This window comes from Diachasmimorpha longicaudata, chromosome 4 (assembly GCF_034640455.1).
Source record: "Diachasmimorpha longicaudata isolate KC_UGA_2023 chromosome 4, iyDiaLong2, whole genome shotgun sequence".
Lineage (NCBI taxonomy): Eukaryota > Metazoa > Arthropoda > Insecta > Hymenoptera > Braconidae > Diachasmimorpha > Diachasmimorpha longicaudata.
The window spans coordinates 6,659,427-6,681,286 of record NC_087228.1 but is presented as its reverse complement, the minus strand read 5'-3'; the positions used below and the strand labels follow the sequence as shown (position 1 = coordinate 6,681,286).

At 43.2% G+C, this 21,860-nt stretch overlaps 2 protein-coding genes across 7 annotated transcripts in view; one reads left to right on the top strand and one right to left on the bottom strand.

Moving 5' to 3' along the window:
* Positions 1–17,091, top strand: part of LOC135161295 (zinc finger protein 91-like) — a 91,881-nt gene extending 74,790 nt beyond the window's left edge. For 2 of the 5 annotated variants that reach the window (XM_064118738.1, XM_064118737.1), the window contains exons 2-9: positions 2,408–3,233; positions 3,829–4,185; positions 4,309–4,641; positions 4,710–5,287; positions 5,376–5,855; positions 13,179–13,376; positions 14,258–14,426; positions 16,550–17,091. In XM_064118738.1, coding sequence (XP_063974808.1) covers positions 2,430–3,233; positions 3,829–4,185; positions 4,309–4,641; positions 4,710–5,287; positions 5,376–5,855; positions 13,179–13,376; positions 14,258–14,426; positions 16,550–16,762 — 3,132 coding nt within the window. In that variant the 5' untranslated portion in view covers positions 2,408–2,429 and the 3' untranslated portion in view covers positions 16,763–17,091. Of the gene's footprint in view, positions 1–2,407; positions 3,234–3,828; positions 4,186–4,308; positions 4,642–4,709; positions 5,288–5,375; positions 5,856–7,296; positions 8,047–13,178; positions 13,377–14,257; positions 14,427–16,549 lie in introns of those variants that run through there. The other 3 variants (XM_064118740.1, XR_010298758.1, XM_064118741.1) reach the window with 3 other exon arrangements.
* LOC135161293 (protein tiptop) overlaps positions 1–21,860 on the bottom strand; it is a 124,765-nt gene that overhangs the window by 91,165 nt on the left and 11,740 nt on the right. The gene's annotated exons all lie outside the window — the stretch shown is intronic.

The window sequence follows — 21,860 nt, the reverse complement described above, 5'->3', positions numbered from 1 at the left end:
TCAAATAGCAACGTTCACCCCTTTTAATTTAAACTGTCATCCGATTTTTTAGTAAAGCTCGATCGTCCATCTTGGTGTCACTCGAATCGACAGCTTATGCGACTATAATCTCGTCTTAACTCCTCGGATTTTACATACCCCCGAGGTAAGAGGTAAGTCTTGGTAAATTTGCGTGGACCCAGAACGTTCAACAAGTCTCCCACCCTCCTCACCCCCCCGTCAACCACCTTCTTGTCGCTTTTTATCTCGTAAAGTCGAGTCCAGCCTATATCGCTGTAAAAATGAGTCTCAGGGCGGATGGCGCTTGTTTTTTGAGAATTAGATTTGTTGGGATTAGGGTGGGGTTTTTACGGGAGTGACACACCTCGAATGAAGGATTAGGGGATTAATCATTGTATAATCGTCGATCAACATCCGATAGGCATGTCTTCGATCACTCCTCGCATTGGTATTGTTTTTTTTTTTGGTGATATGTTGTTGGTGGGGTGAGGTTATAATCCTGGGGTTGGTGTTGCTGATTAAAAGGATGTGAGTGTCCTTTTCTTTATTTCACGTCACATTGTTTTTGAGAGTAATGTAATCGATCTTAGACACATGTGATCTTCCAAATATTCTTTCGAAGATCGTTTGGTGAGTCCGAAAGATTATCAGAGGACAAATCTTTCCGGAGGCTTTTCATTTTTTAGACGATTCTCGGATGATCATTCTTTGTAGAAAAATCTCAAGACAATGGTCTTTCAGAATTAAAGAAAAATAAATTGCCTCTGAAAGAATTAATTTCTTGAAGATCTTCTTGTCTCACCAAAAAGGTCTTCAGCACAATCTTTAGAAGATTTACCGAAAATCCTGTTACAACTCCTCAATATTGAATTCAGAACCGAGAGTTGCGCATCCCGGAAAATCCAGTCGATGATACAGAGAAAATAAAAAGGGTTAGGCGGGAGTTCGGACCCGAGGAATCCCAAAAAACCCGTTACATTTTCACGGGTTTAATCGCCTCTCGTGACGCGTAGTTCACTGGTAAGGGGGTAGAATAGAAAAGTGGTTGGAGTTGGCTTCGGGAGTAACCGAAGAGAGGTAAATCGAGGGGAGTGGAGAAGTAGGGGGGGGGGAGTGGCGGCGGGGGGTGAACGATAAAAGGGGGTGTACAGAGGGCGAAGGAGAGGAGAAACCCCAGGACTGGGAGAGGGCGAAGTGTCGTCGTCCGAATAACGGCCAGGCGGCATCGACCGATCTTCGTGCACCTCTTCTACTTCAAGCCAACTCACTCGCTCTATTCTCTCCCTCGCGTTTTCCCATACACTCACAACCACCCACAAAACTCACCCCCCCCCCCGCGCCTCATCGGTGGCCCGTACGAAGCGTCAACTTGTTTCTGGCTGCTATTCCACCGAATATTGACTTCAATTTGCCTGTTACTCGACGGCCAACGTAGCTCGTCTCTAATGCCATTGTCCTTGGTATTTTATTTCTGTATGTTTCCGTCTATTTATCCCCCAATCCCTCGGGTAATTCTGCCCATCTTCTCTGATATGCTCTCACATTTCTCAAAGGTGAACTGTTCAGTCTGTACAGAGAGGGAAATTTTCAGCAGAAATTACCCAACCGTTTGATAATTGTGTTGCCTTTTCCCAGTTCCGGGAAAATTACTGCACCGCTCGGTAAAATTCGTCGACTGTTTAGTCCAAGTTATCAGACGATCGAGAAAAATGCCTGATAGGCTAGAAAACTTTCCCCCAAATGGGGTGGTTAGTATTATAATTTAAAGAGTAATTGCAACATTTCATGTTTCCTTTCTCGAAGTCGAAATATAGAACGCAGTTCGTCTCATTTCGAGGGATTAAAAACAATGCAATTACACTGAACAAATGTCGAGTGGTAGAGGATTCATTTTGATAGATATATTTTCGAATCAGAGACTTCCTGCAATGTAATGAATCCCAAAAAAATAATTTAGTTTGGTCAGGAGAAAGACGATAGTATGAATGGCGGATGAGGTATGTGAATGATCGTTTCATTAATATTTCATTTAACTTGTCAGCGACTAACGTGGACAGGATGTGAATCCTCGGAAATTTTTAATTGACTGAGATCCAGTTTACCAGCTTAATATCGGGCGCGTCACTCTCTTCACTCAGGATAAAACACAGTGATGTACAGTTTTATTGATGATGTAGTGCATCAACTTCTGATAATGCAAATACATTTCCGAAAAATTATGATAATCAACTTACTATCATTCGTATCCACATTTTCCATCAGTTATTATTTGTAGTTACCCTGATTGTGTGAAGTAATTTTGCGGAAAAAATACCAGCAAATAATTTCCCGAGTGTTTAATAGCCTCTAAATAATCATCCGTAACCGAGCAAAATTCATATCGCTCATCAAAATAATTTCTTTACAGAAAAACAGATGTTCGTTGAGCAATGGATCATTATGAGGACGACGAGGACACTCACTACTGCATAAAGTGTAACGTGACAGTAACTGGTCTTGACAATTACGTGCGACATCGTCAAACAGGATGTCGTCCATCCGAACCAAAAAATGAAGTAATGTACCCAGAGATTCTGAATGCCGACACGTTCTTCAATTCGTTGGAGCTGCGAAGCAGTGTAAAGCCAAAATCAAGTGTCATCCAAGTACTCCATGGCCCTGACAAGAAGGCCCGAGTTGACGACAAACGAAAAAAAGGAAAGAGATGCCAGGAGATTGATGAGACAACTTCCAAAGAAAAGTTGATGACTCTATCACCAGTTGTGACGGATTTGGATGATCCGACGGATCATATTGGAATTCCTTCACTGGTGGGATTCCCCGATATCGTGACGTTCACCGAGAAATCGACAGCAGTGACACCCAACAAAATCACACCCAAGCTGCCGGACAAGAAGCGAAACGAGGATCATCGCGTCTGGTTGAACGACGCCATTCTGGAAGATCTGGATGGAAATAAGGAGGCTGTGTCCTCTACGGACGTACTTGACAGCGAAGCTGAGTATGATTACAGACATGAAGATGAATCAGATGTTGAGAGTGACGATGATGATTCTTACTCGGAGTATGAGGAGGAAGGCGAGTACCATTCGCAAGCTCATACAGGAGGCAAGTGGAAGCCAGAACAGCTTCTTCATGAGATATCTCCTAGGAATGATGATGATCTTGAGCATGAGGACTACAGACCGGAAAGTCCGCCTCTGCATACTGGAGGGAAATGGAAACCAACTGAGGTGAGTATCGTATTATAAACCGGACCTTCACTTAAAACCGATATTATCAATATCTGAGACGTCTAGCACGTTTATTGGCCATTGGTTCCCAGTCGTCTTAAGCGGATAATTTGAATTTAGGTTCCATTCAATTGTCTCAATCAGGATTTTTTTAAAAAAAAGGAACTTCAAATTGAGACATTGCCGCACTGTTAAGTCCCCAGTAATTTCGCACTTTGGCTTTGACGTTGACCAGTCGGCAAGTCTACAGTGAGTCTAGCAAGTCTATAAAAAGATAATACACGAATAGAGCATAGCGGGTTAAATACCTTCGATGAGAGTACAAATGTATAAAATACCCCGAAAGTTTTTATTGACGAGGTCAACCAGAGTTGTCCCGTACTTTTAATACTCCGGGATTCACAATATCCTCGATGTGTTGGTTGGACTTTGTAATTAAAGGATCGCGTGACAACCGGCCGTTTGGCTAACTCGACTAATTGTCGTCCTTGGGTATAACACAAGAGAGGGATGGGGGGGAATCGAGTGAGGAGATTGTGTAGTTGGATATATGTGGGCATGTCTCATCGATTCGTCCATGCCCAATCGTTAACAGAAAGCCGACGAGGATGAGCAAGTCAACATGGACGACGAGGAGGAGGACGAAGACGAGGATGACGATGAAGACGATGAGGAGAAGGACAGGAGACAACCACCACCAGGTCACACACGTGGAAAATGGGTACCAGGTGTCTCTGTTGTTACAACATCCACCAGCAATGATACCAGTTTCTGGTGTACCCCCTGTGACAGAAGACTGGCATCAAAATTACTCTACAACAGGCACTTGCGATCTGATCTCCACGCGAGAAGAAGTATTCAAGAAATCGAGGGGGACATCAAGCTACCGAGAACGGTAGTTCCGCTACTCCGCGGAAAAGCCCTGAGTAAACGACAACAAGCACTGGTCCTTGTGAGTCCCAATGAATATCTTTAATACTCCCTTGTGATATCTGAATGGCAACTCCTTCAACCATTTGCTGCTCACGTGTTATTACTGCTAATAGCCGCGCATATTTTCCGTCTGAAACTTTAGAAATCTTCGGAGGAGAAAAAAGCTTTGACTAATAAGCAGCTGAGGACTAAACAGCGTGAAAAATTGGTACTGCGATGCGAGATGTGCCATGCCCGGGTGCGTCGCGTACAAATGGGTAAACACCTGCTCTCTCACTACCACTGTCGTGTTGCTGGATTGAATCCCAGCAGTTCCATTGCACGTCGCTTTATCCTGGACAACATGGGCAATGTGGTACGCCAGTGTCCATTTCAGTGCACTAGCTGTCGGTTTTATTGCAATACTGAAGACACATTCCTCCTTCATTGGCGCTCTAAATTGCACAAAAGTGTGGAGGATGATGTGAGTATGGTGGTGTGTATTATCTAATGGTGTATTATCTAATTCACTTCTTTCGTCTTTATCCAATATCTCGTTATCAGCCGAACAGCAGTCTTACGTGTGTCAGCTGTAACTTTTGGTGTAACAAGAATGACACCATGGAGGAGCATCTTGTAGGTCTAAAGCACCACGAAGCAGTCGCCATGATCAACGGTTCAGTTCCCGTTGTCATTCGTAGACAGAGAATTCTAACTTGTGACAGTTGCAATCGTCATTTTCAATACAACTTCCAACTCAGGATTCACTCGAAGGAAACTGGACATCCCCTGAGTGCAACAGCCACTGACGACTATCAACAGAGGATAGCTTGTGGGCACTGCTCCCAAGTTTTTAGGTCTCTAGTAGCCCTTCAGCGACATCAACTGACCAGCCATACGTCTAAAGATGGGGGAGTACTGCCGGCACCTTATTTCTGCTCCTTCTGCTCGATCAACTTTGAGACTGCTCGAGACGCTGTGTTACATAGAAGAACCACGAGTCACAAGCAGACTGTCAAGGAGCACAAGTTTCGGGGAGTTGAGACGTCACAAAGGGATTGCGGTCACTGCGGGGAGAGGGTTAAAGATCTGGAGGCACTCAAACTACATTTGATGCAGTCCCATCACAGTCTTTGTCACAGGTCTGGATGAATGTTTATAATAATGGATCGATGTTTGATCGTTCTGCATTATCATTCGTTAATTATATCACGTATTTTCCTCCCTCAGGTGCTCTCAATGTGGATCAGTCTTTGCGCTCTCTCAAGACCTCGCGAAACATACCAAGAAGCGAGAGTGTGTTAAAAGACTCGACCAAAAATTGAGCTCAACAAATCAAAAATGGAGCTGTACGAACTGTTCCATGTTTAGTACAGACTCACAAGCAGAATTCATTTTTCATCAGGTTCTCCATGCTGGAGTTGTAGATGACAATCCGAGTGGGCCCAATACGAGCAAAGCACTGGCCAAGTATCGGTGCCTGCTATGTGATAAAATCCTACCGAAGGACTCCATGAGGAGTCACATTAGGAAGCACACAGGAGAGAGACCCTTTGTCTGTATGAAATGTAACAAATCCTTTTCTAGAAGATCAAGTCTCAATGTGCATGGGAAGGGATGCCTGGCGAGAGCTCAGAATCAGGATCAGGGAGTGAAAATTCGAGAGAGAAATTATGTGTGTGCTGACTGCAATGAAGCCTTCTACACAAAGTAAGTAAATTTTTGTTTTTTTTTTGTACAGATAACTGTACTCATAGATAATATAAAATTAGTTATGGTGGAAAGTTATGTCATTTATAAGTCCCAAGTCGGAAAAGTTCAGGAGCTGGTCCTGGAAAAAATTCTCCAACTGCGGGAAATTTTCCTACAATTTTCTATGGAATTCTCCCCCTAAAACTGACGCACTGGAAAATTGTCTAATGCTCTAGATCTTTTCTCGTCACTCAATATGGAATTTTTATTCTTGTTTGGATTAAAGTATAAGAGTTTGGCGGTTTCCAGTTAGTGTGTGATACCCAACACTGGAAATTTCCCTTGATGTTTCCCTTCACATATCAAAAAGATATCAGAAATATATTCTTGAGTAAAAAATAATTTTTTCCCACCGTGGGGGCTCTAAAACCCATCATCACGATAGTTTTTCTGAGAATCCTATCGTAATAGCATAAATATCCATATTTATTTCAATAAGGCGTATCCTCTCTAGCCACGACAATAAATTTAATAGGAATAACTAACGACGACAGATACGACACGCTGGCAATGCATTAACGAGTTACACATTGTCATACGCAACTCTTGCTAGTAATTTTAATATTTTAACGGCCCGGATTATGACCCCTGTAGCATGCATTCCCTAATACAACGGTGTTCAGTGCTGTTGAGAAATACGGATAGAGTGAGAGAGAGTTGTCCACACCTCGTTGCCCGCTCGACATAAGTATTAAAGCACCAGTACCGCTATAAACCAAATGTTAACACCTTGGACCGCTTTTATCCTACCCCATCTCACTTGTTTCAACCATTCCGACACGTAACTACTCCTTGTAATCCATGTGTCTATTCAAATACTTATGTTTCTCGACGAGAAAATGCTCAGTATAGATCATGAGTTACGGTTTTGGGCTTTTTGGGTGCACCGACATACATTTTCGATAAACATCACCGTGTCGTTGTACAAAAGTCGCTAGAAACATAACAGAATGAGAATTTTCCAGTGCGTTCATTTGCACGGCGAGAAATATTCCGCAAAAATTACGAGATCGCAGTCCGCTCACCGATTACAGAATAGACTGGAAAATTTTACGCGACAGTATCGTAATTTTTCACAGTCGGTTTAGCCAAAAATTACGGAACTTTCAGGATGAATTCCGTGGCAGTTCCGTAAAATTCCCGACAACCGCATTTCGCATCGGAATTACGGAAAAGATACGGAATGTTTTTTGAATATTTTTCTCCGTGTTCTTCAACCCTGAAAAATTCTCATGCCTGGGCCGACATTTTTCCCATTTTTACCGTGACGAATAGCGATAGCTTATCGCTCTAAACCTGAATAGCCTCCGGTAAAAATTGCGGTATTGGCCCATCAATTATTTGGGATCATTCTAAATGAATTAATTTTACCGTGTGCTAGCACAGTAATTTTTTCCAGCTTTGAACTCCTCCGTGTATCTCTCAGTTGAACCTATCTACCCAAGTATTTACGTGAATCGCGTTCGGGTTTATACCGAACAAGTCAGGCTGGACAACTGGAAAGCGCGCCATTACTGGTCAACGAAAAGATAAAAGATAGGTTGTGCGCCACGCCGCGGTCCATATATGTAAAATACCTCAAGGGAACGCACGTACCGGGGGTACAGAGGTGGAGCACCACTACGACGGAGGTGGGAGGATCGTGGTATAAGCATTTCTGGATGTTACTCCACTGGTCTCTTTGGCTCTCTCTATATCCTATATCCCCTCACTTTTCAGCTGACGGGGGCGCAAGGGCCGGCGAGCGGGGTCCGGAGGGCCCGGAGGGGGGGCCTGAAACGAGCCAGAGCGCGTTTCAGTAGCTCTCGCGTATGTAACATACTATCTTGAATATGCGCATACATCCTGGCAGTGGCCTCGTATTCTCAGAATTGGGGGACAACGACGATCGGGTGTGCGCGGGAGCTGACCGCTCGCGTAATTACCTCCCAGCGGCCGTCTACACCCCTCCTCCACCTCTCCTCTTCTTCTTTGTTCAAGGGGGAATTTTCCTTTATTTTCAGGGAATTTTTGCACTTGACGACTGGTTAACGAACTAGTCGGTACATTATTATTGTGAATTATCTGTGGAATTCAGTCTGAACGAGAAACGATTCAAAAATGATAGGGAAATATTCAAATCTGTCTTATCATGTTCTTTGGTTCCGACATTTTGAAACTTTTCATCTCTGAAGTCAACAGAATGTCGCATGCACTTCATTCGCGGATGGCAATCAATTGCGGTGGCGAAACATGCTCAATCCATTATGAGGAAAATTTTCTCAACGACCACATTCGTCCAGGAAAAACAGAAGTTGTGAAAAGTTATAAACAGTTGCACTCATTCCTCTTCGATTAACAAGAAAACCCATCTGATACGATGTACCTAAATTGGCGATTTGCGCATGGGGATTATGAAGTGTTAGCAGATGGTAATGTCGTAATTGCTGCGTGTGGGACTGATCAAGCTCGATTAGAACCGATGTAAAACAAAGAAAAATATTTGTAACATCAAAGGAAATAAACTGAATATCAAATACTTCAACATATTACATCATTTAATATATGTTATACATGTGCATATGATGTACCATCAATTACATCAACCTTCATGACGGAATAAAAACTGTCATCACCGCTTGCAACTTATTTTTCCGGGACAACATTCCCTCCCCCCATGAACAACGAAAAAAGTGACTTCTCGTTACCGACAGTCCTGACCACAACCATTGATTCATCATATCAAGATATAAGATACTTGATTCCGATTCGGTCGACACTGTTTGCTCATGTCGCCTGCAAGCTCAGCCAGTACCATCACCGGAATACGTGACCGAGTCTGCGGCAATGCGAATTAACCAAGGCCAATCAGAGGTAGAGGTCCTAGTGGCACACATGAACAAGCCGAGAACACGCGCACACAGTGACACAGGTTAATAGAAAGACTGCCGCGTCAGGAAGATTAGGAGACGGTGGAGGTCGATGAGGAAGGCCTCGAGAGGGGGGGGGGAGGGGCGGGGGTGAGTAAAGTGGGCTGTAATGCCTTGCAGTCGAGGCACGGAATAAACAACAATATTATAACGCGAGCTTAATTGCGCCAGAGAGGGCTAGTAGCGGCATAACGGTGCGCATAAATCGGACTTCTCTCAGACAGAAGTGGCGTTTGTGCTTCTCTCACCCTCGGGGACGCCGCTCACTCCTCCCTCCCCCTATCCCCTTTACACCGAGCTTTCCATCCCCAGGACTGTGTTCGCGAAACACTCGAATTCATTTGCAATAAATATGTCACGGAGGAAATTTCATCGGGGGAAAGTACGGAAAGGGGGGATCCGTCTTTGTTCTTCAGTACTTTTTGCCTTAAGGGATGAGCGAGAGGGTGAAAAGACCAGATCAAGTGATGAGTAAGTGCCTGGGTGAGGTTGATCTCACCGCCGATCATCACCACCGACTGAGTTTACAGTTCCCACATATTTTCCTCCAACTAATCATTTTCAAAATAACAAAATCTTCATAGGATAATAGTAAATTGGGTGGTGTCAGTACCTACGCCCTACCCCAGCCTAATTCTCCACCCGCACTTGCCTCTAATCTAACTTATATCTAACTCGACCTCCACTGGATACGTTTTACGGTGACGAAAAAAATCCATCATCACCAGGACTCGAACCTGTGCTCCTGGGACACTTGGTCACAGGTCCAGTACACTGACGACTTCAAAGACTCCCTAATCTGCCTGAAATATCGGACTCAATTGTTACAATAAATAAAGCAAAGGAACAGCGTAAAGAGAAAATTTTTACGCTTTCCCCTCCCCCAGGTACCGAAAGGAAGAATGAAAAAATGTTGGGCGTGAATGTAAACGGAAAAATTCAGGCCATAGTGTTGGACATGTGGCCAATGGCTCGTGGTTTGGCTCTGTTTCAGGGATGGTTCTGTCGAGGCGGTAGGGGATGAGCAGGGGGAGGGGGCGGGGGAACAAGAGCTCCAAAGGAGCATTGGAGCTTTACCACTGGGGAGGTGAAAACGAGAGGAGAAGAGAGACTGAATTACACGAGCATGAAAAAAAAAAATGGTGAAAGAAGTACTGGGGCTAAAGAGTGTTGGGAGGATATAACATCCCGGAGTGAATGTGTAGTGTACAGTATAGAATGGGAGAGTTTCGGCTGGTTAGCGCCGTAGGGCTGTATCTACGCGTTTCACGAACCACAGGCTCTGTTTTATTTTATGAATCGCAATATTTCACGCGACAACTGGACTCTTAGGGGAGAACCACCGCTAAACTGTCTGAATATACGTAGAAACTTGGTGGAAGAGGGGGGGAGGGGGGAGGACCGCGTGCCAGGTATAACAGACCAGTTTGCACATTTTTGGTCGACAGTAAATCGAGAAATACAACTTCGCATTTGACAACTTGATGAGAGAATGACCCGTTTAGCCCCTGATTTTTTCAAAATTTTTCCAAATCCCTTTGGATAATGCGACTGTGGGGTGATTTAAATTTAGAAGTTGAACAACGAAATTCGTTAAGATTGATTTAATTGATTGATCGATTTAATTGAAGAGTGATTGATGCGGGATGGAAAACGGTGGCATTTAATACAATTTTGTGATTTTATTGAGAGTTCAGGGTTTTCCATGAATTTTTCTCACGAGATTCTGCAGTTGGAGAGTTCTGTTTTCGGTTTTAAAAAATCCAATAAATATCAATGCATGTACGTCGCGATCTAGCAGCAATAAAATAAAAGTCGAGAATAACTGAAACAATGACGTACGATCGCGTCGAAATGTTAAAAAACGGTTGTAAAAATCAATGAGAGGTGAACGTGAAGAATGCAATGGAGTAGGTGATAAAGCCCCCAGTCGTCTGGTTAATATTGCGCTTGTATATAAATACATACATGCGCTGAATCCCATAAGGGATAAAGATGGTAGATGGAGGAGGTGGAGATAAAAGGCCGAAAGCCAAAGAGAGCAAATAAATAAAGTTGAAAAAAAAAATAAAATAGCGGAAAATTAAAAAGAAGAGAGAGATACAGGTGCAGGCGTGTATATCGCTGGGAGACGGACGGACCCAGGACGAGAGGAAAGACTTACGGACGAAGGTGGGATTGAGTTATGACAGCGTTTGCTCCAGGGGGCCGGCTTGAGAGGTCCGCTATCCCATACCTGAGTGTATATTCCTCTTATTCTTTTAATATATATCTTTCTTTCCTTCTCACACATTGGATTTATGCTGCAACGAACGTAGAAACGTCGGCCATGCATCAACATCGGCTCAGAATAAGTAACAGAGAGTCCTACTTGGTCCTGCCTCTTTCGTTACCACCACCCTCTTGCCAGGACCATTATTGCCGCCTACTTCGCCATCATTCTCCTTTCGGAATATCTTTAACCTCGGACGTATCAAGGATTTTAATGCCTCCTTCTAGGAGCCAGGTATTGTTCTCAGATCAGCTTCACCAGCCTCTCGTTTCCGAAATTTTTCATTATCGATAACATTTTCAATTATTCTTTGTTTAATTTTTGCCGATATCTTCCCATTAATCTAGAGGACTTAAGTCAGTGTTTTTATTTTTTCGATTCATCCAAAAAGTTCTCTACACTGATGGCGCCGCAGTATAATACTTCCTTCGCAAAATTCCATGTGACTCTGTCGTTGCAAAAAATTCCAACTCTTCTCCTTGCCCTTTCAAGAGTGATTTTCCAACCCATCTACAACCACTGACCCCAAAATGATAATTTTTTTTAATTTCTCGATGCGTCCCGCCTCGCAAACCTCTAAAATTCACCCACACACCGGCCCGCCATTTAAAGATCCGTTATCCATCCCAAACATTCCCATTAAAAAGTTCATTTTATTACAAATATCCTTTTTCTCTCGCATTCGCAGCTCAACATGAGCGAGTGGGCCCAACAATCGCGAACAGGCTCACCTCATTCAATTGTAAGTCCCATGAAGGTGACACAGAACCTCGTGACCTTGTCCCGTTGACTCGGGGTCAAAGAAATCATCCGGTTCATCGTACCTTGGGCCCAAAATCTATAAAATATCATCTTTACAAGTGACATTATGCCTGAAATACACGGCGCATCCGACAATACACATCTTCCCATTTCGAATGAAAATAATCATCAATAAATAGTGATTTCCAATGGCCCATGAATTTTCATCCACTGATCCTATTAAGGGGCAATCAGAAAAATAATGGACTGAAACACCAGCGGATGAAACATGTCTGAAGGTGAAGTGGAACGGAATAAAAAGGATAGAAAATAAATAATGAAGAGAGAAAAATAGATAATAATAAAAGAAATTGAGAGATGGAAGGAAAAGGGGGTGAAAGGGGGAGGGGAGGAGGGGCAGCTCCGGGGGAGATGAAGCATCGTGCGTCGCTGTAGAGTAGGACTATATCGGTTGTGAGCAAGAGGCGACCGACAGGCCCCGAACCAAGGACCGAGGAGACCGACCGGCCATAAATACCTCACCGCGTTCAGCCAATTAAAACAAATCATTTTAATGCGCAACCTTTTTAATTAATGCCCGCGTTCGTTCGCTCCCATCGCTCTCACTCTCTCGTACATTTTCGATTTATCTGGGGTTGGGCTGTGTTGTTACCTCGGTGGCACGATGTTATTGGCTGAATTTCACGCTCCAGTTGATATTTGAAATTTCAATTTTTGCTTGGTCTCGATGATTGTGGAGACTGACGGGATTGTGAAGAGCCGCTTTGGGGCAACAGATTGGTTCGGCTTTGATTTTATCTGTCATTGATTTTTGAATTCGTCGGCTCCGGAAATGTTGATACGGGACCGGCTAGCCGATAGTCATGCGGAGAGGGTAAAGAGTTTATTTGGGGAGAGCCAGGACAATTGTTGTAGGAGCACCGGAATTTATTTGATTTTTAATGTGATTAGTTACTAGATGTCTTCCACTGGTCATTGCCCGAGGGCCTTCAACCATTGGATGACACCTAAAAATTGGAAAAATTGAAAAAATTCCTGTAGCGCACAGGAAAAAAGGACTGCTTTTTGGTCCTAGACAGAGTGACATGCCAGGACCGGAAATTTACTGGGAGAATTTTTCACGATAATTCTAGAAATATTCTTATCACCTACGGTAAAATATTCGATGGGCCACCAGAACCAAACTCTACAGTTGGGCCCGGAGAAATTCACGTACCAGCACCTGAATTTTAACGTACCGCTACAGTAATTTTTCGCGGAAGTCGAGAAAAATTTCCCACATCACAAAATAAATTTATGGAAATTTTCTCTCCGCATGTAAATGTATTGTTCTTTTAGACACACACTTCGACAACACATGCTCCGTCATGGTGGCAAGAGCTACAAGTGCGTAGTTCCGGGCTGTCCAACAATTCTTCGAACAGCGAATGAACTCAAGAGCCATCGCCAACTGATCCACGAGACCGGTCCCAACGATCGCAAATTTTCATGCAACGAGTGCACTTATGCAGCCAAAACTAGGACACAGTTACGTCGGTGAGTAATAATCTTCTCCGTTCGATGAAATACCGGTATTACATTCACCTCAAATTTTCAATAATTCAACTGTCGGTCAATATTCTATTTCCTGCCTCTCCCATTGCCGGTATTAATTAAGTCACATCAGCGGTTGTGGAATTAATAAAAACAGGTCTGTTTCAGTTCAGTAATTCGATGAGACAGACGAAATGGGGCAGCGAGTAGGGAGGGTTATTCCACTTGGAGTGATTGCTTACGATTTCGACTGTGAAATATCTATAGAATTTAAACTGCACGATTTCATCCTTTTAACGCGGTGACGAGGAACGTCACGGGGTAAATGCATTTGACCCACGCAACATTTTCTAACTAGAACTGATTCGATTTCATCAATTAGTGCCTCACGAAGTCTCAGTATGTGTCAAACTTTGACGGGTTAGTTGTGGGTGAAATGAATTTGACCCACACAATTTACCTATCTACCTATCTACCTATCTACCTATCGCGGGTCAAACGACTTTGACCCACATAGTTTGCCTCAACTAAAATGGTCAGTCATTTCAAGGGTGAAATTATTTAATCCGAAACATAATTTGACCCATGATTTGGCCCACATGACCTCGCTTTATGAGTGTGACCAATCCGGAGGGCTTTTGAATTTGATTAATATAATGCGATTACAATTTTATGAAGTATGAATCAGAGAGAATTGACCCCGAAACTCGACCCGAATAAACTACTTTCGCGAGTGCAACTGGCCTCAAGCGATTGAAATCGATCGCAATAAAATTATGTACGTAAAATCGTCAAGGTCAGCATGAAGTCACGACATTGGAACGGCATCATAAGTTATAAATGGCTTCCAATACTCCCTCAATAATGTTTTCTCTCCCTTCCAGGCACCAAGAGAAACACAAAATTCCACTGAACCAGGCCCATTTAACCTGTCCATATAAAGACTGCCCCTTTGCCACTCAACTCTCATCACATCTGAAGCGCCACATACGGGTACACACCGGCACAAAACCGTACAAATGTCGGCACTGTCCATACGCCAGCAATAATCTGGTAAGTACCTCCTTAAATCAATCAACCCACAGTACAATTTTGCCCACAGTACTTTTGCATGAATTTCTTTCATCCATCTATCTTGTCCACCATAATTCCTTCGGCATTTTCAACCTCTTCACCGCGTTCTGTTGCCGTTGAATCGTCCACTTGGTGGCGTAAATTAAGCAAGGTACACCTTAATGTTTGGACCGCGCCGCCGCCACTGCGATAAGATAACGAGTTAATTGTGCTCACTGGATGCCCACACACGCACGTCCAATCATACCGCATGGGCCGAGTATGCTAATGTTCTTCGAACGCTTTAGTTAGGGATGCTTCTTGCATACGACGCGATCCAACGTGTCTCTTTGATAGGGAGACGTAAACTAATTTTACTGTGAGTCTACCTTCAATTTAAACGAAAATCACACGGAAAAAAATTTAATTAACGGGGAAACAAGTAAATTTGTGATTATTTCTTTTATAATTGAACTTAACCATCGACTACCCAATAATTCGTCATATAGACGTCGCATCATAAGGGACGCGACGCGTCAGACATCTTTAATTGCTCATAATTCGCTCATTTTTTGTTATTCACATTTCGAAACATTTTTTGCTCACGAAAATCGCTTCAAATTTCGGAGAAAAACAATTGTTGCTGTCTTCATCCCTTGAAATTTCTTCCTCTCCAATAACTCCATTTCCACTCTTTCACTTCTCATTTCTTATATTTCCCTTTTTCGTATTCATTCGGGAAAAAAAATTATAAATAAAGTTGAGGAGCTTCTGTTTACTCAGCAGTTTAATAAGGACCGAAAACGTGCTAGGCATGGGGTAGTTTAACGAGAAGAGGGGCCGGGGGGGTTGCAGCCCTTCCCCCCCTGACACACTGAGTACGCTCTCTGCGTCGACGAGATTACACGCGCCACCTTCCTTCCTTCCTTCCTTCCTTCCGCCCACCCCCCTCGCACACACACACACACACCCACGTTTATGATTTACCACGGATGATTACACGCTTCTTTCGCCGCACACACGAGAGTCACTTGGCCTCACAACCCGCATGTCTATAGAGGTTCTTATACATACAAACGCGAGTCAGTTCTCACTTTTCGTTGGTATTTTTTTTTTCTCATTTTTTTCTACAGCTCATCTTTCGACCTCTTCTCACTTTACCTCTCTCCATTATTCTTTTATGGCTTTGATTATGCAGGGGATATTTTCATGGGTTAATTTTCGTCGATTTGAGAATCAAGTCAGACGAGGTCGTGAATTTGTGATTGAGGGAGAACGATAAATGAGGAAAATCACGAGTAGAGGGAATTACGAATATTTTTTATATGAATGATTAGATAATTTGATGATTTACTGGTGAAGAAAGCAGCGATAGATTATCTGAATGCCTCGAAAAATGGGTGAATTGATTCCTCATTCGTCGATATGAGCGTCATATGCTCCTATTCGAGGTGGAAAACCCGATCGATGGGAGATCAGATGGCCGAGGATTTTTGGTTTGGGAATAATAATAGTGAATTCTATGTGAGCAAATGAATGATGGCATTTCAGGTTTCATCATAATTGACCGTTGGTCCAGGTTGGAATTGAGCTTGAACCAAGACAATCAAGTTTGGTAAACGTTCCGCAGGAACAATCACTACTTCCAAAATATTCCTGTCTTTGGAGAAAGGTTTTTCGGCTTTCTTGTTCAAATAAAAAACAATAATTTCTGGTAAAAGCCGATTGTTTCTCCCAGTGTACCAAATACCCAAATGCCACGCAATTTATCACTTCCTCGCGCTGAGTTTCAAGGAAGAAGGCACCATAATGCATTCGTAAATGTTGAATAGTGACATTTACACATTGACTAGCTTCAAATATATAAAAGTCAGGGTAAGATTTACACACGGAAAATGGAATTGGATGGGAAGCCTCGACCATCAACAGCTCGTATAAGTGCCTCAACGGTAGGATGATGTTTACGACTACGACTTGGCTACTTAGCCGCGTGACGGCATCACTGACCAAATGTGCCTTTTAAAACCCCTCGTATTCTCTCCATCCATTCTCGCACACTATCTAAAACTATTATTTAATGGCAACGCATAAAGCACTATCGATTGATATACAATATTTTCCAGGAGAATCTGCGAAAACACGTATTATCGACGAGACGGCATCCGGGGAAGATGATATACGAGTGCGGGACTTGCAGCACGAGTGGGCTGACTTACACCACCAACTTTAGCCGAGAACTACGCGCTCACTTAGTCGAAGCACATCCCGAGACATATCCGACTGTGAATCATGCTAATGATTACGTTTCATCGATATTTAGTGCAGAAGATCCATGATGACCGGGTCATTACTCATTTTCATGATGATTTGGTGTGACATTCTTAATGATAACTGATGACTCACGAATAAATGAATGATTTGCGCCACAACACTTGTGGGAAGGAACTTTACGTTGATTAGTATTCAAGGCTTGATCGTCTTTCCCAAAATTTTCCTCTCGAAATTTCCTAAAAATTACCTAATTACCTCAAATTTTGATGCTGTGAAGACCGATTTAAAACTACGGGGATGCTGAAGGTCACAGAATCAAATAACGAGCTACTGTATCGTCTGTTGCCTACCTGGGCTGATAGGTGTCGCAAAATCTCCCCCTTACCACCCCATGTGTGTCGAGTCAAGCCGAGTGGGACAAAAATTAAGGAGAAAACCGAGGCGTCGAATGTCCCAAGTGTGAAGGATAATTTATCGACTAATTAACGAGGTTGTCCTTCATTACCAGTTGGAGAGAAACAGAGTCGATTCCTCTTCCTCCCCCCTCCCCTCCCTCCGAATCCTTCCAAAAGGCCTTTTATCTTTATTTCTTTATTTCCCTTATTCCTTTTATTTCCTTCACTGTTCTTCCGAACGTTGTGCCTGTACTGGCGTTATTTGGCGCCCGAATATTTACGACCATGAGGGGCCCCAAATGAAAAAAAAAAAACAGGAGGAGAGATGAGCCGCTCTGTGCGGCTCTGGTGGTGGTGATGGTGCCCCTTTCCTTCGACTTCAGGACCAAAACTCGATGGGTGCAGAGAGAGAGAAGTTACCGAGAGCCATAACAATGTGTGTCCCGATCCTCACCACGATTTCAAAGGACAACGTCTGTGGAATTTCCTCAAGATGCAAATGACGCATTTTTTCAGGTGAGAACAAAGCGATTTCGTGTTTTTGGGGGGGAAAATGCATTTTGATGGATTGGGGAATTGTTTTTGCTGGAGACTATTGCCATTCATCAGACCTTATAAGATGAGGGGGATGATTGTTGTTTAGAAGATTGAAGAAAATGTTCACAGGAGAATTACGAATATCTGAGACAATGAAGAAGAGAATAAGAAGAAAGAAAAAATAAGAAAGAGGTCCGAGATGTACATTGACATTGATGAATCCAGAAAACCTGATCAAATTCGTACTCCCAAATTTGATCTGAACTGGACCAGACAGTCATCATCCCGTCTAGAGCTGTAAGCTGGACCTAGTCTGGACGATGAACTTGATTCAATCCAAATCCTGGACTTGATGCAGTCCGGAACTGTGCGACTTTATCAAATGCGCAATAAAAACTGCGTTACAAGTCTAATAGTGAGCGAAGCAATTTACAATCAAGTCATCCTTCAACTTCTTCATTTTTGTAACTATATTATAACTTAATATCCGGTACATTTTCACGGTACACTAGTAAGCCCGAGATTCGCGTGTCTCCGGCTCGTATGAACCCCGTAAAATCTTCTCCGAATTCAGTGGATTTCATTCTCCCAATTACACCGAAAAAAATTTGTCCCCAAAGACTCGGCATCCACTACAGTTCCTCACTCTCCTTCGTTTTCATGTAATAAAATGTATATAGATATACATGGCGATTCACTCGCTGCGGTATCGTAAATACCAGCCGCAAGTCAGAACGGCGAGAGGGGTGGGCAAGTTGAGAGAAGTGTAAACCGCAGTGGGTTGATACACCGTGGTTAGGTACCTATATACATTAATGCCCGTGGAAGCTGTGGATGGGGTTGCCTACGCGGACAGAAAAGTTGAACAAAAATTATGTAGACAACTGGCCAATTTTGCCATGTGAAATGTAAATTTGAATTTTCCCGCCAAGTGAGGGTGAAAGGTAATCAATGTCAAATGGTGATCCAATCACGACAGTTTCCCGATGTCTTGAGGTCTTTCGGGAGTGATCTTCAAGGAACTGAAACTGAAGAATAGTCCTCAGGCTAAACCTGAAAATTTCCCATTGGGATGTGAAATGGGTCCTACGATCCACTAAATCCACTGGAAGCCCCTCTGCCATATCCCCTCCATTTTGTCCCCACCCTGACCTCTTTTCTAATGACTTAGATGCGTAAAAAGCAAGTAACTGATTCCAAATAAACCCAGAAGACGAAATGTCTAATGGTTTGTCGGAGTTGGGACGTGTCCCTTCATTTCCAATACGCAAAAGCTCGGATAACACTGAGACGAGGAAGATAGTCCCGAGAGAGACAGAAATAAAAAGGGAGAGGATGAGTGTATATTCACCGCGAAACATAGTGGCTTCTCGCGCGTGTATATCGTATACTCGAGAAATAGTGGGGAAGGACGATGCAGTTAAGTGTATTTATATATTTGCATTCCGGCCAAGTGCACGCCGACAAGACAGGAGGCATCGAATGTTTAATTCAAGATACTGCATGAGAGGTGAGGAGACGGGGGAATCCCCCGTTTGTACGTATAGGATTTTGTGGACCATCAACTACACGAGTGCGAGGGGGATAGGTAGATTGTGAGGGCCTGTGAGAGAGCGTAGGGTAGCAATTGATGGGACAGGGTGGCGCGTTTGTTGAGCTAATTACTGTAAGGCGAGGCGCTTACGCGCGCCGCTACATACAAACGGCATTAAAGGTGGTGGCCATCAATCCCACCCAGCGACCACCCTTTCTCTCTTTTTCTCAGCCAGCCAACTTCGTGTACTATTCCTTGGGTTCCTTGTTTATGGGCTTTCAATGACAGTTCGAGGGATGTTTCCGGTGGTGGAGAATGAAATTCGAATATCGCGGGACCGGCAGAAGGAAAATTGACAGTATTTTCATTCCATAAGACACTAGACATAAATTCAGTTGATCACTTAACATATCTGCTCACCTCATGCGGAGGATTGATACCTCATTGGTCAGTAGAATCGCTGTCTATTCATATTTAAGGCGGGAAATTCGAACGCGGCTCGTTTCTATCCAAGGAAGCACAAGTACATGAATCAAGTTAGTCACTTATGATATATACTAACTTCATGGGTAAGTCTAGTACCTCATTGGTCAGTGTAACCGCCATTCATTCATATTCGAGGCGGGAAATTTGAATGCGGTACGCGGAACACTCGATCATGTTTATGAGAAAAATAATAGAAATGGAAACTATTTCCCCCGTTTTTCCTGTCTTCTACCCTGTGCCTTGATGCATCCAACTAATGATCATGGATTATCAATCGCTAAAGTCTCCCGTCTCATTCGTTCTGCAATTTATTCAACGCGAAAACCTTCATCCCGGAGGAATTTAATATAATTAATGCTGATTATTTATGACTAATGTATTAACGATTATTCCAGTTTCTTCAGTCGTCATAACATGCCATGTACGTGCCATCACGATTTCGTTAATATTGCGGTGTGAGAGAAGCCAAGTATTTACGATTCAAACAAATCAAACGTTATCAGGCATTCCGGAGTAGGCGATAAAGAACACAGACGAACGCCTCGGTATTCCTCGGACATTATCTCTACTGTGGATGGCCGAGACCGCGTGGTCATTCGAAAATGCGCGGGTAAGTGTGAATGTCATTAAGAAAGGGAATAAATTTTTCTCAATGAGTCAAGAAATCCTATTTATTCGATTTTTATGATCATTTCGAGATGAATTCAGGAAAGATTCCTCCTGAGAAGGAAAACGTCTTGCGATTATGAAGAGCTAACTACAGATCATGGCCTTTAACAATGCTCTCTCATTAACGAAAAATTATTTCCACCGTAATGACTACCTTAATCCCTAATTACGCTTGATGAAGACGCCTGTGATAATAATTAAAATGTTTTGTGTGTCTGTGAAAATTATTTAATTCTATTCTTGGCCTGACTTTTCCTTCGAAATTCCATTCTAGTAGTCAGAATAGTGTAGGGTAAGAAGAGCTCGTTACTATTATCAGTCAAAAGGAGAAATTTATCTCCTACAAATAGAAAATAAATCCATTCAAATTTTTACTCAGGGGATTAAACAAACCCAGGAGAGGGGGTGAACCGGATTGATTGATTGCTGGTCTTGGGAGGACAGTGGAGTGAAAAGGAATGTCCCCCACAGGTTTGATCAGTTGATGGCATCGTGTTAGAGCATCTTTCTTCGGTTCTCGTTGGCAAACGAGAGAGGAATCCCCAAAACGTCAGGCCCTCCCGCATCCCCATATAAATTCATCGTTTCTGTTTTCGTTCTTCACGTTTATTTATGCTTATTCATTTCGGTTTTTTTTTCGCACTGGGGTCTCTGTCTTGCCCGTTCGAGGGACTTCGAGGCGAGTGATTTAGGGGGAATCGTTGGGTGTATCACGCCAGTCGACAAAAAAAAAAGAAGCCGAAGGGGCTTTGATACGGGGCAGGATGTTTCTTTGGGCTCTCCTCCGCAGGATCTCAATTGACCTATTCCGTGGAGTTGTAGCAGAAATGACGCGTGTGAATTAAACAGAAATGGGTATTCAATTTTGCAATGCATTATTCATCATCTGGTAATATTTCCTCGTGAATGACGTTAAACGATCCTCGAGAGCTTTGACTTCATCTTGGACTGCGCTGGGCCGGCTAAACGATTCAAATTCGTCCGAATAGTGCTCCCTCGAACCAGAGGCCTTATTATAATCCAGAATGATGCTGCCTAAGTAGCCGAAGAGTCCCAAGAATGACAGCCTTCTGCATCCGACAGGCCAATATGAGGCCCTTCCTTACAGGCTACGGCCACGTCAACTACAGAGACGAAACGCTTTCGGCTATTCTCACGGCCCAGGTCTACGCGCAAGCGCGCCTGGGCCCTACCGCGAAAAGTAAGGACTGTTCTGATCATAAAAACAAGACTTGAACGAAATCTATCCCATCAATCGTGTCCATTGATTTCACTTGACCCATAATCGTCAACTTCAGTCCACACCCAATCCTCCCAATCAATTTTTACCCTCCCGTAATTAACAAAATTGTTCATTAAACTCCCCAAGATAATATTCCTCCTCGCATAATGTAACATCCGGTTGGGATCTTGGTGTAGCCAGTGGCGAAAAAAAAATTACCCAGAAATAAAGAGAAGAATAAAAAAAAAAAAGATGGACTCACAGATGCCGAAGATACTCGTCGTGGTACCCCAGTGGGTCTCTCTACCGATCGGTAGTTC